At 44.3% G+C, this 15,793-nt stretch overlaps 1 protein-coding gene across 20 annotated transcripts in view; it reads right to left on the bottom strand.

Annotated features, from left to right (window-relative positions):
• The window catches only part of CrebB (Cyclic-AMP response element binding protein B), a 123,296-nt gene that overhangs the window by 28,906 nt on the left and 78,597 nt on the right, over positions 1 to 15,793 (bottom strand). For 11 of the 20 annotated variants that reach the window (XR_011223575.1, XM_069308765.1, XM_069308763.1 and 8 more), the window contains one exon: positions 15,147 to 15,188. The exons of 8 other annotated variants lie outside the window; for them this stretch is intronic. Coding sequence is in view for 11 of the 12 variants with exons in the window: in XM_069308765.1 (XP_069164866.1) it covers positions 15,147 to 15,188 (42 nt within the window). In the remaining variant the exon portion in view is untranslated. Of the gene's footprint in view, positions 1 to 8,849; positions 9,000 to 15,146; positions 15,189 to 15,793 lie in introns of those variants that run through there. One more of the 20 variants, XM_069308766.1, reaches the window with a different exon arrangement.

The following is a 15,793-nucleotide window of genomic DNA, read 5'->3' as shown; positions in this document are numbered from 1 at the left end:
TCATTCCAAGAGTCTTTACACGTTTTCCTACTATGAGGAGATCTGATTTTGTCTTGTACCCTGTATTTTCTTCGATTCCTTCATTTCCCCATATCTAAATACAGGCACCTAGAATTTATCATTGTTAAACATGGTTTTCCAATGCCCAATCAAAGACTTTAATAATATCGGCTTGTAGTTTTGCAACGTCTTCTACAGAAGGAAGAAGAATTCCTAATTAAATTTGCATACCTTCTCAGATTTTATTAAGACAAGCATCCCCATTCTTAATTTGCTTATATGTACCATACAAAGCTTTCTTTTTTAAAATTCATTTATAGAGAATGCTAGTTCCCAGAGCTCTAATTTTAGTATTTATTTACATTATAATACGAATGTCAGGTTTTCTGCCACAAGGGTAACGTCATCTCAAGAACTGCTCACCTCTTGAGGCTATCTTGAGATGATTTTGGGGCTCGGTGTTCCCCGCAGCCCAGTCCTCGACCAGGCCTCCTTTTTGTTACACATCCCCAGGAAGCAGCCCATAGCACCTGTCTAACTTCCAGGTACCTATTTACTGCTAGGTAACAGGGGCATCAGGGTGAAAGAAACTTTTGCCCACTTGTCTCTGCCTCCCAACGGGGGTCGAACCCGGAACCTCAGGACTATAAATCCGAAGCGCTGTCCACTCAGCTGTCAGGCGTCAACCTCAGACGGTATTCTTGTGTACTAAAGTCATTCCTTAATCCTCTACATGTGGAACTTCCAATAACATTGTTCCCTCAGTCTAAATGCAGTTACAAGCTTTCTTCAGCTGTTTATATTTCATTTCTAGCAAGCAAAGACCCTCTATAGTCTTTCCATCTATACTTTATACCATTAAAATTCCAAAATTTTTGTGCGGCAGAAAACTAAGAGTGCAGTCTCTAATTTAATTTGTTTCGTTAAATTTGTAATGTTCCCAACGAAAAGAATTACATTCTCATATTTACCATTAATTAATGATTATAGCAATCATAATGATTTGTCTTGAAAGAAAGAACACTGTACAAGTACAAAGTACTGTACTGTAGTACAAACGAGTGAAAAAATGTAGCATATTGTCAAACTATATGCTGTATTATACTGCACAGAATCTTATAACATACAATCATCCTGATCATGAATAAATTAGAGGAACACCATGAACAGTTCCTATAATTTAACTTTATCAACCAATGTTAAACTTGATCTCTCTAGTGTTACTGTTCTCAAACGCCTTTTGCTTTTACCCATGTCTTCCACTCGACAACATCAAGTCTAATGCATTGTTGCACTGTATTTTATTAATCAGTATGACTGTACATACAGTATTTAAATCCCTTTGGTATTTTGCTAATTCAGTACAGTAGTTCTGTTTTCACTTTTACTGCTTGTTTAGGCACATTTCTTTTCACCTGATGCCACCATTCTAGTAGTTAAATAGGTATCCGAGTCGGGTAATTATTGTAGGTTGCATCCAGGGGAAGGTTGGTAGCTAGCCTGGGGGGGGGGGAATCGCAATACACCGAGGGAGATATATACAATATACAGGGAGCCAGTCGGCCGAGTGGACAGCACGCTGGACTTGTGATCCTGTGGTCCTGGGTTCGATCCCAGGCGCCGGCGAGAAACAATGGGCAGAGTTTCTTTCACCCTATGCCCCTGTTACCTAGCAGTAAAATAGGTACCTGGGTGTTAGTCAGCTTCCTGGGAGTGGAGGCCTGGCCGAGGACCGGGCCGCAGGGACACTAAAAAAGCCCCGAAATCATCTCAAGATAACCTCAAGATCAAGATACACCTAAGTACAAGCTTCCTGTCCCCAACAATAGGAATCGTCTAGCTATCTGCCGAGGGTTTCATAGAGTACCTGCCTCATGGCCAAGTCTCCTGGTCGAGGGCCTAAAAATCAAGCTGTTGGTGCCTGCAACTCGGTACAGTTCAGACACTATCGCCTCAATGCTCTCGTATCTCTTGAATGGGGTTTATCAAGCTACCGTCATGTATCGTAATTTATGAGTTTGCTAGTTACCTTTTTATTGGAATGATGGATGTGAAGAGAAATTAATTGCACTCCTACTTTACACTGGAGCAATTTTGCACCTACTGTTCTTTCTGCTCTTATTAATAACAAAACATTGCAAATACAAAGTTAGTCCCTCTAGTTCACTTCAAGTTCAGATAATGAGTTTTTTTCTGACTTGCCCTTCAAGATGGCAATTCGAGACCAAACAGGCTTCATTTTGTAGACGTGAGTAAATGTAGCAGCAAGTGTTTACTCAACATTTTCTTGGTCAGCAATTGTAAGAGCCATACATAGGCCACTTCCCTTCCTTACTCTAGTACACCATGGTTTGACAGTTTCTCAAGTGTTAAAACCTGTATTCCTACTTTGATTTTAATAAAGGAACTTAATGTATTCTTTGTCGTGTTGTTCCTTGTAATTCAAAAGAAACTTTGTAAAAATTAGAGGGGTTTATTGCAACAAATGCTATTCAAAAATTTTTTCTAATGTTGGCCACAAAGGATGCCAAGTGTTATATTATACAATATACTGTACTGTACTATATTTGTACATGCATTAAACACAAGGACAAGTATATATTAATAAATAACAATACAGTAATTCATTGTGTTGGGGGACAAGAAGACGTGTATTCAAATACGTTAGGCTTTTATCGATGCCATTCCCCGCGCCCCCAAACTCACATGGTCAAATTACATACCTCGCCCAGGCTGCAACCCCACAACAAGCTGGCTCACTCCCGAGTACCTACTTACTGCCAGGTGAACAAACTATTAGGTGAAAGGAAATGTGCCCAACCATTTCTGTCCACCAGGGATTCAAACCCGGAATTCTTGATTGTGCGTCAAGAAAGAACCCAACTGAACGTACTACCGGGAACACTTAAATTGGGGCAAGTACTGTACCCTAAAGGAGCAAACATTTCACAATAGACAATTACTCTTTGGGTGCGATTTATTATTTAGTTGAAACTCATAATTACATGTTAGAGTCTACTTCTGTGTACCTTTTCAAAGATCTAGACGACATGTAATGTCAGCAGTTTCCTATACAAAAACCTGCTGTATGTATGACTTCCAAAGATGTGATGGTTGACATTTAACACCAAAATCCACTAAGCAATGGTTCACCTAGTGTAACCTGCTCTGTGTAGCCTATAAATTTGTGTTTAAATCATTCTTGCACATTCCAGACATCCTGCAATAGTTGCTACACCACAAAAAGAAACAAGAAATTATCAAAAGAAAGTGCCAAGCCTGGGAGACTATACACATTAATAGCTACAGATTATTTAAAGTTCCTAGATATTCAGAATGCCTATACCAGAGCAGGAAAACACGAGACAAGTAATGTCACAAGAGCAGACTCGCCGAGGATATTCTGCAAGGTGAACATCTGTACATGGGACAACAAGGTGCAGATCACTATTCCAGGCAGTGCTAACGAGTTAATTTTGTGTAGCCAATATAACTGACCTAGAGATATTTCCCCACTTTCTGTTCCACTGATATGAATAGGTCATACAGTACTTAGTAGTATGTACACAATTTGGAATAGCTAACCATCTCCATCTCTCTCCTGTGGTTGCAGATCACTTCGTGAATGACCGGGTAGAAATCCAACTATGGAATTTACTTAAGAAAATAAGAACAAAGGTAACTGCAGAAGGCCTATTGGCCCATACGAGGCAGCTCCTATCTATAACCACCCAATCCCACTCATACACTTGTCCAACCCGCGCTTGAAACAATCTAGGGACCCCACCTCCACCACGTTACGCGGTAATTGGTTCCACAAATCAACAACCCTGTTACCGAACCAGTATTTACTTCTAGGAGATGAAACAGGCATGAATGGCTTACTTAACAGCAACACCAGTGAGAGCATTAGAGGACACACCAATATGGCTGTGAACTCACCAGAACTTGACTCGTGTCTGCTAAGTACGAACACAGATGGCCTAGTGGCCCATGCAGAGCAGCTCCTCTGTATGTCCAACCAAAAGCTTGTTTATATATTTATTTAACATATGCGAGAAACAATCCAGTGCACAGATTGTGCACTGGACAGGGTGTTTAAATTAAATAAGACTATTAAATTGATTGGTAAAGTGTTCCATAAATCCACAGAAACTACCAAATCAGTATTTACCAAGGTCTCTTCTGAATCCTAATTAATTCTGAAAATATCCATGGTTTTGTGCTCTACTTCATGTTAATATTATTACCACTTAATATCCCCATTATTATATCCTGAACTTCATATGAATGCTTCAGTGATCCTCCTCCACCCAAACTCTGCCTTTATAGAGAATCTAAGTTGAGCTGCCTTAATCCCCAGGCATCTTCATACCAGAGGCATCTAATTCCTGGGATTAATTCTCATTATCTGTACACATTCCAGTTAATTTATACTGTATATCCATCCTACAGTTATGGATACTGTCTATATCCTATAGACAGTACTGCATATTTCAGTTTTTCCTAACTTCGTCCTTTACTCACATTGTTAACCATTTTGGATCATTACCAAGACCTTAATTAATGTACTGTACGTATATGGAACACTACATTTCTGGGCTTTGATTAAAGTTCTTAAAAAAATTTACCAATTCTTAAGATCTTTTGTCTCGGTAATAAAGTCACCCATAAACATTATTAGACCAAATAGTTCTGCCCAGATACTTCCAGCAATTGTACCAAGCATTGGTGGGTTGTAAGTAACTACTGCTATTAGACTAGCATTATTTGAACTTAAATTCATTCAATAAGATTGTTGGCCTCAATTTTCATTGTCTGACATTACAATTACAGTGTACCTAGTACAGTGTACCACTGTAGGTACTAGGTAGCACAGTACCTAGTACCACTGTACCTGTACAGTGACTGTACAGTGTACAGTCTCAAGATATACCTACAGTGTGTCCTGTCTTCACGTTGCAACACCTTGCTAATCCACTAATCTTTCTATCAAGTAAAAAATGTGAATTCTTTTGCCTTTAATTTTTTGCTAATAGTGTAAAAATATTTTCAACATTCATCTGCATTTATTATCTAAATATTGGTCATTTAATATTTCTACGCCAATACTTCTGCTATTTGTAGAACATGCCAATCCTCGGGTTTCTCTCCTGCCTGCACAAGACTGTTGAAGAACACGTGCCCAGTACCTAGTTGATACCTGGCTGATGGGGTTCTGGGAGTTCTTCTACTCCCCAAGCCCGGCCCGAGGCCAGGCTTGACTTGTGAGAGTTTGGGCCACCAGGCTGTTGCTTGGAGCGGCCCGCAGGCCCACATACCTTGAGTCAGTAGGTTCAAGATTCTGTACAACAATTGATTGACAGATGAGAGGCGGGGCCAAAGAGCCAAAGCTCAACCCCTGCAAGCACAACTAGGCGAGTACGTTTTCACAACAACCCCCCCCATTAATGTTAACGCTACCAGCTGGAACAAAAATATAAGAATCCAGTTGGATAATCTAACGAGGCTGCTCACCAGTTCTCATCAATCAGCCTTGCTCACCCAGCTCCACTCTCAAACCTGCTTCTCCAGCTCCTCACATGGGAGGAGGGCAAAACGGGCATGCGGGAGGGGAAGGGGGGGGGAGAGGCGGGGGGGGGAGAGGCGGGAGGGGAAGGGGGGGGGAGAGGCGGGAGGGGAAGGGGGGGGGAGAGGCGGGATGGGGAAGGGGGGGGAAAGGAGGGGAAAGGAGGGGAAGGGGGGGGAAAGGGGGGGGAAAGGAGGGGGTGGGGGGGAGAGGCGGGGGCGGGGAAGGGGGGGAGAGGCGGGGGCGGGGAAGGGGGGGAGAGGCGGGGGCGGGGAAGGGGGGGAGAGGCGGGGGCGGGGAAGGGGGGGAGAGGCGGGGGCGGGGAAGGGGGGGAGAGGCGGGGGCGGGGAAGGGGGAAGAGGCGGGGTGGGGTGGGGTAGGGGGAAGAGGTGGGGGGTGGTGGGGGATAGAGGCGGGGGGTGGTGGGGGATAGAGGCGGGGGGTGGTGGGGGATAGAGGCGGGGGGTGGTGGGGGATGGGGGTGGTGGTTGATAGAGGCGGGGGGTGGGTGATAGAGGCGGGGGGAGGGGGAAATAGGCGGGAGAAGAGGGGGAGGCGGGGGAAGAGGGGGGAAGGCGGGAGAAGAGGGGGGAAGGCGGGAGAAGAGGGGGGAAGGCGGGAGAAGAGGGGGGAAGGCGGGAGAAGAGGGGGAGAAGCGGGGGAGAAGCGGGGGAAGAAGCGGGGGAAGAAGCGGGGGAAGAAGCGGGGGAAGAAGCGGGGGAAGAAGCGGGGGAAGAAGCGGGGGAAGAAGAGGGGGAAGAAGAGGGGGAAGAAGAGGGGGAAGAAGAGGGGGAAGAAGAGGGGGAAGAGGGGGAAGAGGGGGAAGAAGAGGGGGAAGAGGGGGAGAAGCGGGGGAGAAGCGGGGGAGAAGCGGGGGAGAAGCGGGGGAAGAGGAGGAGAAGCGGCGCTAAGAGGGGGGGGAGGGCGGGAGAGAGCGAGAGGATAGCACACGATACAACGTTGCTGTGCAGACTTCATAAACAGCATTTCTATTCTATTTCTTTTAGGTCTCCTTTGAGGAGGACGCCGTGTTATGACGTCATAAGTGAAGCATGCGGCCAGGCGTCTAGTCTACACTTCACATCTCACCGCGTGAGGTGTCGTCGTGAGCACCACCAGCCTTGTAGCTCCCTCTTCCGTGTGTCGGAGATGCTGCCCCTGGCCACTCATCCCAAGACCAACACTAAATGATTATAAACGCTAACTCTTATAATAACTTTTAAGCTTACAACGCTCTTATAATAACTTATAAGCTCACCTAACTAATGAGCAGTGTTTAGGTCATTATGTTTAATAATAATTATTAATTATATATTAATCTATCAATTTTATTATACCCACATAGGGCATGCCCGCAATCCCTAACTTACGTTTCATATATTTTCAAGGACAAGTTTGTGAAAGTGTTTCGCGTTTTCCCATTATGGTTGGCTTTCCAGACACGTGGAACAATTTTTTTGCCGCCGTGACTATTTCCAATCCAGTTTCATGACATATACAAGAATTATTCAACAAGGAAGTTATTATTAACTTCCTGTACGTAGTAGTAGTAGTAGTGTAGGACCCACTGCAAGATTTAATCCCTGGGGTTATTGTGCATTTTGAAACTGAATGAATAACTTGGCACCTGCCGGGCATCGTAAATCATGCACAACCGTGGTTTTGAATGAAATACGCATCCGGGCTCTTTTTTGGCCGACGCCGACTAGAGCTTGGCTTCTAGAGCCAAGGCCAGAGCCAGCACCAGCCGGTGGCCTTGTCGCTGGCAATGCCTCTCCAATATTACTACTGTTGTTGTTGTTGTGGATTCAGCTGATCGAAACGCAAGTTCCGAGCAGCACGGGCTATGGCGAACCCGTATTCCTGGTGTAACTTGGCAATATCGGCAGCGACACACCAGTTATATACGCTTACCGGATAACACCACCAGCTTTCAACCACATTATTAACCGTGGTTTACTGTATTTATGACCTATTAGGCACACACGAGCCATCTCCAAATAGTAATATATAGTATATACAATAATTTGTTTGGACTATTACAAATGTTCAGTAAATATGCATTACGCTTAAAATTATATACAGAGATGCCAAGTTAGCACACTATGGCAACCTTCCCACCGCCGGCCATTCATGGGGTGGAGGACGCATGATTTATTTATTTAGTTACAAGAAGGTACATTGGGTTTGAGAGAATACATAGCATAGTATTCACAATCTTGTAATGCTTGTAAAAAAAATGTTCTTCTTACAATCTTGTAAAAATGATCGCCAAATTAAAGTATCTAAAGCTCATAACAAATTTTAATTACTCTAATATTGTTGTGGTCCAGTATTTGAATTCATTGTGACAAACCTTTCTCCCACGGCATAGGCCTAGGGCACAAATTAAACTCAATATGGCCGCCTGGGCTCACCATAATAAACTAAATATGATGTTTGTGTGTGTCAAACTACGTACCTCATCACTGCAATAACTTTCGTAGCTAAATAAATTTTGAACCAAGCTAAACGAATTACAAAGGGGTATAGGAGGCAAAGTGGACTATAAATAGGCGCTATCACTCGGGGGGGCCAATCATTTTTTTTTCATCTTGTACACTGAGAAGCTTTGGTCATTAGTATGCTGATATATCTCATATACTAGTATATCAATGCCCGAAGCCATCCACATGATTTTATATCGATGAAAACTTCCGTTGTGTAATATACAATCCAGTGGGCGGGATATCCTAGTGGCGTTAGTGAAGGTGAATCAACGTTCCTGAAAGTGAATCAACGTTAAAAGTGAATCAACGTTGGTGAAAGTGAATCAACGTTCGTGAAAGTGAATAAACGTTCGTGGTGGTAAATCAACGTTGGTCTTCGAAACTGTGTCCACTGAGAATTGTATTACAGTTAATATTTGAGTGGGATGCAGGAGGCTAGGACTGTGGCGTGTACCAAGGGCAGACAAGAGTACAAACACCAGCTGGCCGCATGGGGGGAGAGAGTACCAAGGCCAGCACAAACGTCACGAGGCTGGAGTGTGATTAGCACAAGGGAGGGAGGGAGGGGGGTACAAACGTCATGGGGGCTGCATGGTGATTCACTACATCCCGGTACTGGCCGCCGACCCGATCTTATCGCTTATCTCACGGCTCATTATACTTGCTGCTTCGAATGAACACAGCTGGGGGTTACTATGTTAATAATAATGGTAAGTTGGGGTCGCTCCAGAGATAGGAGCCAGTGGGTGCTATATGGTCCTCATGTTTGAACAACGTAAAGCTGTCTTTACCTGGCTGTGGCAATGTGGTAAATTGACTAACATGCAGGAGGAAGATATTAGATGGTGTGTGCGAAGTGTGGGTCCCTGGCTGGTGGGTAGCAGGAGCACCACCGCGGGTGGTGGCTGAGTCTGGCTCGCTCCCATCTCAATCCCCCTTCACAGCCGGCTACGTCACGCTTACGTCATCACGCCACCTCTCCACCATACAAACCATCGCACTATACCTTCCAGAGGCTCACTATATCTCTGTAGCCGAGACACCATCACACACACACACGGGAGACATCTCCCGTCACGCAGGGTGCAGTCGCACCTCCACAGATCTCCAGTATCAGCTCTTGATACTGGTAATGGCTCAAAAGGGCCAACACCACTTACGAGCTATTCATGCCCGTGCCACCTTTTGGGTGACTTAATCTTCATCAATCAATCAATCACCATCACACACACTGAGATTGGTCACTGGTGATCGCACGGAGCAGGAGCAGTAGCAGGAGGACGGAGCAGGCCACCACTGGTGCGAACACGGCCACATGGGCACCGATATCATTCTCCACAACCCCGGCATAGTGTTCCCACACACACACAATAACCTGGGAATCACTGCCGGTTTACGGCGAGTATGGCGGCTGGGAGCGACACACACACACACACCTCTGACGAAGGGGGTGGCGAGCGTGGCAGGAAGGCAGACAGCGGAGGTAGTATATCCCGAGGGTGTAGAGGCGAGCGCGGCGGCGGCGGCGACGGTAGCAAGAGAGAGAGAGAGACTAGAGGCACGTGTGGACGGTGGGGAATGTGCAGTGGTAGTGACGACGTCACGCTGCTGGGCTGGGGAGCTCAAGCCGCCGCCGCCACCACCTCGTGCCACGCCAACCCCCCTCTCTCCCTCTTCCCTCCCTCTCTCTCTCTCTCTCTCTCTCTCTCTTCCCTCCCTCCCTCTTTCCCTCTCCGCCTCAATACGAAAGAGAGTGCACCAGTTTCTCCACGGGGGCCGTATATACGCACTCGTAAATGATTCAAACTGGGTGAGACATCACCCATATAAGTGAGGTGGGTGGGGGGGGGGGGGCAGGGAGGTGATATGATACAACCCAAACACTCATATCCCTTTAATTTTAAAAGTTTTTTCGATTTATTTTATGATAGGTGTCTGTATAATACAAGTATTATTATTTCAGAGCTCCGTTATGTAAAACACATCACAACCAATAAATGAAACTGACGTCATGCTTCAAAGAGTGAAATGGGGGGGGAGGGGGGGGAATGGTCGTGCCAAATGCCGCCAGGCACGTTAACTTAAAATAATATCTACTACACCTAAACTACTTAAAACACATCTTAAAACGTACACACACTGCTACTTGTAAGTCGCGACGTATCGGAATCTCAATAACGTTCAAGTTACGACTATAAATTAATAGATATGTGCATTTATGAGTCGCCGACGGGAGGGGGGGGGAGAGGGGGGGACTATCGCGTCATCAGGGGGCGGAGCCCAAGTGATGACGTCACTGGCTGGCTGACATCACGCAAGGGTCATTTTCCAACTACTCTCACCCTCTCCCAACCATTGATAGCCACAACATACAAGTCTCGCCCATGATAGCACCTCCCCATGCTAAGAGAAACGGGGGGAGGGGATAGCAAACCCCCTTTAGTATTTCACTGCTGGGTACAGTGTAAACTGTAATGTAGCAACGTTTCCTTAACAGTAAGATAGCCCCCCCCCCCCCTCTTCCCCAAGCTCTTTCTAACTCCTAGTAACCTGTCTTAAGATCCATAGACCAAGGCGTTGTGTTACTATTCAACTGCAGTATTCGTGTGATGCAAAGCCGCCCACACCTACAAGTTGGTAGAACAATTGTAAACAGGTAATATGTATCAATAATAACAATAATTACCCAGAGCATAGGTTCGAATCCTCCACACGGTTCCTACTCATTTTCTCAATAATAATTTATTACTGAAAATCACTTTGAGGCAACCGAGTAGCTTGAACGCCATTCCCATAATTTATTATTATTATTATATATTATTATTATCATCATGCCCATTTATAAATATATATTAGCTATATCACAGTTAACATTACTATTTCTTTAATTTTGTCAACACGGCCACAAAGTATTGCGAGGAAGATGCAACAACAATCAGGTATTAAACTATTTAGTACGCGTGTACTGAAGTACTGACACACACTATATATATACAATCATGATTTATAAATAGGTATACTCAAATAAAAAAAAAAGATGAATACATCTTATAGTTCGCAATGTTTTTGGTAAAAGCTTTATGATAACTTGTGAATATGGCTTAGTTCATTTATAATATTATATATAGTAGGTATACTATACTCCTCCTCCACTCCTTCTGAAGATGTATTAATATACGAAAGTACTTAAGGAAATTCTTGTTTCAATTTTCCTCCGTGGTCTGACACTGTCACATTTTTAATCACGTGTTTATTTTCGTGATATACACACATATAGTAGGTATTATATTTAGTTTATATTTTATATTATATTTATAGTTTTTATATTGATATAGTATATTCATAATATAAGATGGGGATTAATAATGCCTTAACGCCTAACATGACCAAAACCAGTCTCAAAGCAGAAAAGTCACCATTGCCCAATATAGTCAGCTGGTGAGCCAACACGTGTGGAACGTGACCATTCTGTATGTATGTGTGGCGAGGAGGAGGGAGGGAGGGAGGGGGGGGGTTCTTACCGTAAAACATATCCACAGGAGCCGTGAACAGGGTTCGAACCTATGGGTGTTCACTGATATACTGTATCACGTTAATGTAATTTCTGTGTCATGAACGTATCTTGTGACACTTCCGTGTTGTATAGCTGTGAGAATGGAATCTGCTCCCCCTGTTCCTCTCCCCCTCTCGTATGAATGGCTTTGTAATTATAAATGTCTACACTTGTAAACAATATTATTATTATTAACACCTTTATTGACAAAATTAATTACAATTTTGCCTAATCTGAGGATTTTGATAAAGTCTTATTCACTGTCACGCAGGACAGAGGGTCATACAATAGTTACGGTTTTTGGCCACCGGAATTGTTTCTTTCAATATTCCATTCATTCATCAAATAAGCTCTCAGATGTGTGAATCACAACGCGTATATTAAGCCCTGCCAAATGTTAAAAGAAAACACCTATTGTTATTTTGATGTCCAGTAATACAATGAATTATTTCCCATCTTCCCTTCTGAGGGTTTAGTAATGAATTACGCCGATACAGGCGGGCGTTGAGGTCTTGGAGCAGACAGTTGCTCTATCTGTTCTATACTCACAAGTTGCTCTATAGTCAGCCTCGCATTCTATTGTTGACTAGACCACACACTAGAAGGTGAAGGGACGACGACGTTTCGGTCCGTCCTGGACCATTCTCAAGTCGATTCGCAAATATGTATTATGCTGGACTGGTGTTGGTGGACTGGACTGGATTATGCTGGACTGGTGTTGAATGGTCCAGGACGGACCGAAACGTCGTCGTCCCTTCACCTTCTAGTGTGTGGTCTGGTCAACATACTTTAGCCACGTTATTGTGACTCATCGCCTCTCATTCTACTTTTATAACTGTAGGTTAATGTTAATAATATAGAACAGCAGTATTATTATTATTTGTGCTTGTGAGAGAAAGTTAGTTGGAGGATTTAAGACTCAGGCATAGCATAAGCATTCCCAATGCTGGTAAATACCGTTATTGTTATTTCTACTAGCAGCATTAGCCTATGTTAGAAGCAAGCACGGCATCCAAATTTAAAATTTTAAATTTTGCTCCGAGGGGCGAGTTTATTGGGCAGCGCCACTCATCTTGTGAGTGGACATACCGCCATAGTGACAGTATTGGGCAGTGCCACTCATCCTGTGAGTGGACATACCGCCATAGTGACAATATTGGGCAGCGCCACTCATCCTGTGAGTGGACACACCGCCATAGTGACAGTATTGGGCAGCGCCACTCATCTTGAGAGTGGACATACCGCCAATGCAGCATGTACAACACTCCCCAATAAAAAGAAAACCCGCTGGGTTGTTCATCCTGTCACTTGTACCCAGACGTCCAAGGCATCCAAATACTAGCTCAATTGTGGTTCTCGGTTTATTGTCGCAGTGAACAGCTCACGAAAAAGACTTCACAGTATACAGTACAGTATACTGTATACAGTATACCAAACGTCAACAAGCACGAGTTTATACAATGATCCACCCTACAGTCAGTCACATCTGGGGGGAAGGAGGGCTGGGAGAGAAAGACTAAGGCGGGTACTCATGTCAACGCAGCCATCCCTCTCTCTCCCACACGCCCCTAACCGTTACCAACATCCATACCTCAAGTTATCGCTTCTACTCTCACTCAAACCCATTTCCAACGTTTCTGACAGAACGTCACCTAACTCACCAGCATAGACCAGCCTAAAACCTAAGAAAAGCTTGTGACCGTTCCTCTTCCCGTCTGAAAGCCATCCACGGGGGTCTACACGCTGCGAGAATAGCAATATCTTGATCTTGAGATGATTTCGGGGCTTAGCGTCCTCGCAGCCTGGTCCTCGACCAGGCCTCCTTTTTGGAGGCCTGGGGCCAGATTCACGAAGCAGTTACGCAAGTACTTACGAACCTGTACATCTTTTCTCAATCTTTGGACGGCTTTGTTTATAATTATTAAACAGTTAATGAGCTCCGAAGCACCAGGAGGCTGTTTATAACAATAACAACAGTTGATTGGCAAGTTTTCATGCTTGTAAACTGTTTAATAAATGTAACCAAAGCCGTCAAAGATTGACGAAAGGTTTACACGTTCGTAAGTACTTACGTAACTGCTTCGTGAATCTATCCCCAGGAGGTTTTGGAAAAAGCAAAGAGGATATGTTTTTGTTTACAATAATTGATCTAGTTCATCCCCCCTCCCCCCCCCCCCCATGTAGTTACATCAAACCGTTAACGAAACCGAAGATATAGGCCTAACCAAAGGCCTATATCGGCAGCGAAAACGCGTCTGACGTTTAATCCTACGTTTTATTCCTCAATTTCGTCCTATTAATCCTCAAATTTCCTACATCCATCCAAATCATCTATTCCTTTACATCAAACCATTTAACTACTTTTCAATTAATCCACGTGTCTATTGGTTGTAAATACTAATATTGCTACTACTAATAGATAAATAATAAACAATAGGGGAAAAAAAGAGTGGGTGATAATCCAATCACACTCTTCACAACCACCTATACAATCCAACCGTATCCCCCCCCCAATCCACCCATCATCAAGCTCAGCAGGCCAACCCGGCAGGTGGATGGACAGATGGATGGATGGATGTTACCTGGCTGACACTGTGTGCTGAGCTTTACGGGCTATTCATGCCCGTGCCACCTCTTGGGTGGCTTAATCTTCATCAATCAATCGTGTGCTGAGCGTGTTATACTCTGACCAGACTTCATCGTTACACTCAACTCACTCGTGTAGCGAGTGACTCCACACCAAGACTTACGGGCTATTCGTGCCCGTGCCACCTCTTGGGTGGCTTCATCTTTATCAATCATCAAGACTCACATGGAGTCATCCTCACTACGCACCCCCCCCCCCCCTCCCCGTACCATTCCATTCCATTTCCCGATGCTTCTCACTTTTCAGGTTAAGGGGGGGAAAGGGGAAGGTGGGAGGGAGAAACTGGGGAAAATAGGCAAAAACAGGAGACAAAAGAAAAGTGAATATAAGGAGGAAAAAAAAAGAGTAGATAAAGAGGGAGATAAGAGGAAAGGGATACTGTATAGGACACGAGGGCATATATCCCAGATTCACTTAAGTTAACACCCAGAGAGAGAGAGAGAGAGAGAGAGAGAGAGAGAGAGAGAGAGAGAGAGAGAGAGAGAGAGAGAGAGAGAAAGAGAGAGAGAGAGAGAGAGAGAGAGAGAGAGAGACAGAGAGAGAGACAGAGAGAGAGACAGAGACAGAGAGAGAGACAGAGAGAGAGACAGAGAGAGAGACAGAGAGAGAGACAGAGAGAGAGACAGAGAGAGAGACAGAGAGAGAGACAGAGAGAGAGACAGAGAGAGAGACAGAGAGAGAGACAGAGAGAGAGACAGAGAGAGAGACAGAGAGAGAGACAGAGAGAGAGACAGAGAGAGACAGAGAGACAGACAGAGACAGACAGAGAGGGGGGAAAGAGGGAGAAAGGGGGAGAAATAGAGAGCATGGACACAAGCCCATGTTTCTGAACCTCGCCACACACCCACACACACACACACACACACGTACAGATCGAATCACACATACCTCAGAAAAATGGTTCCAGATCCTCCCAAACTGAGGCTGACACTGTTAAATGGGTAAAATATTTAAGTGGCAAACATTTTATTAATATATCATGTGTTTGTTTAGTTTTAAGGTATGCTGAGAGCTTCACCTATACTATATATGTCACATTATACCCAATAGATAAGAGGGACGATAAGGGCATACGCAGACAGTTCAGGAAACTTATGCAGTAAGAAAAATATAAAATGATCTTAACTTGTTTAATACAGATGCAAAAAAATGCTTCAAATGTTTCGAAGTTATTGATTTTCTTTGTACTGTCATGGACTGTGGTTGAATTGTCGATTATCGTCTCTGGAGAAAGCTAAGGTGTCATAATGTTATATTTAAGACTTACATGCCCCCCTGCCCTCCCTGGGGTGGGGGGGGGACGAGCTCCTTGAAGAGTTTTCACTGATCAAAATGTCAAATGTCCTAATGTGCTAAGATAAAACTTAATGTACAGAAAAAGGGTAAGGAGACTCGGGGCTAACAATTTGACTACAACTCTAAAAGGCAAAACCGAAGTTTACCAGCCGTCTCCGGTGCACAGAGAACAGCAGAACAAGTTACATAACACGTCTGTTATTGCTGTCAAGTGTTCTGAAGTGTTCTGAACACCTCTA

Source organism: Procambarus clarkii, chromosome 63 (genome assembly GCF_040958095.1).
Source record: "Procambarus clarkii isolate CNS0578487 chromosome 63, FALCON_Pclarkii_2.0, whole genome shotgun sequence".
Classification (NCBI taxonomy): Eukaryota; Metazoa; Arthropoda; class Malacostraca; order Decapoda; family Cambaridae; genus Procambarus; species Procambarus clarkii.
Note: the sequence above shows the minus strand (reverse complement) of the source record. Positions and strands in the feature narration are given on the sequence as shown.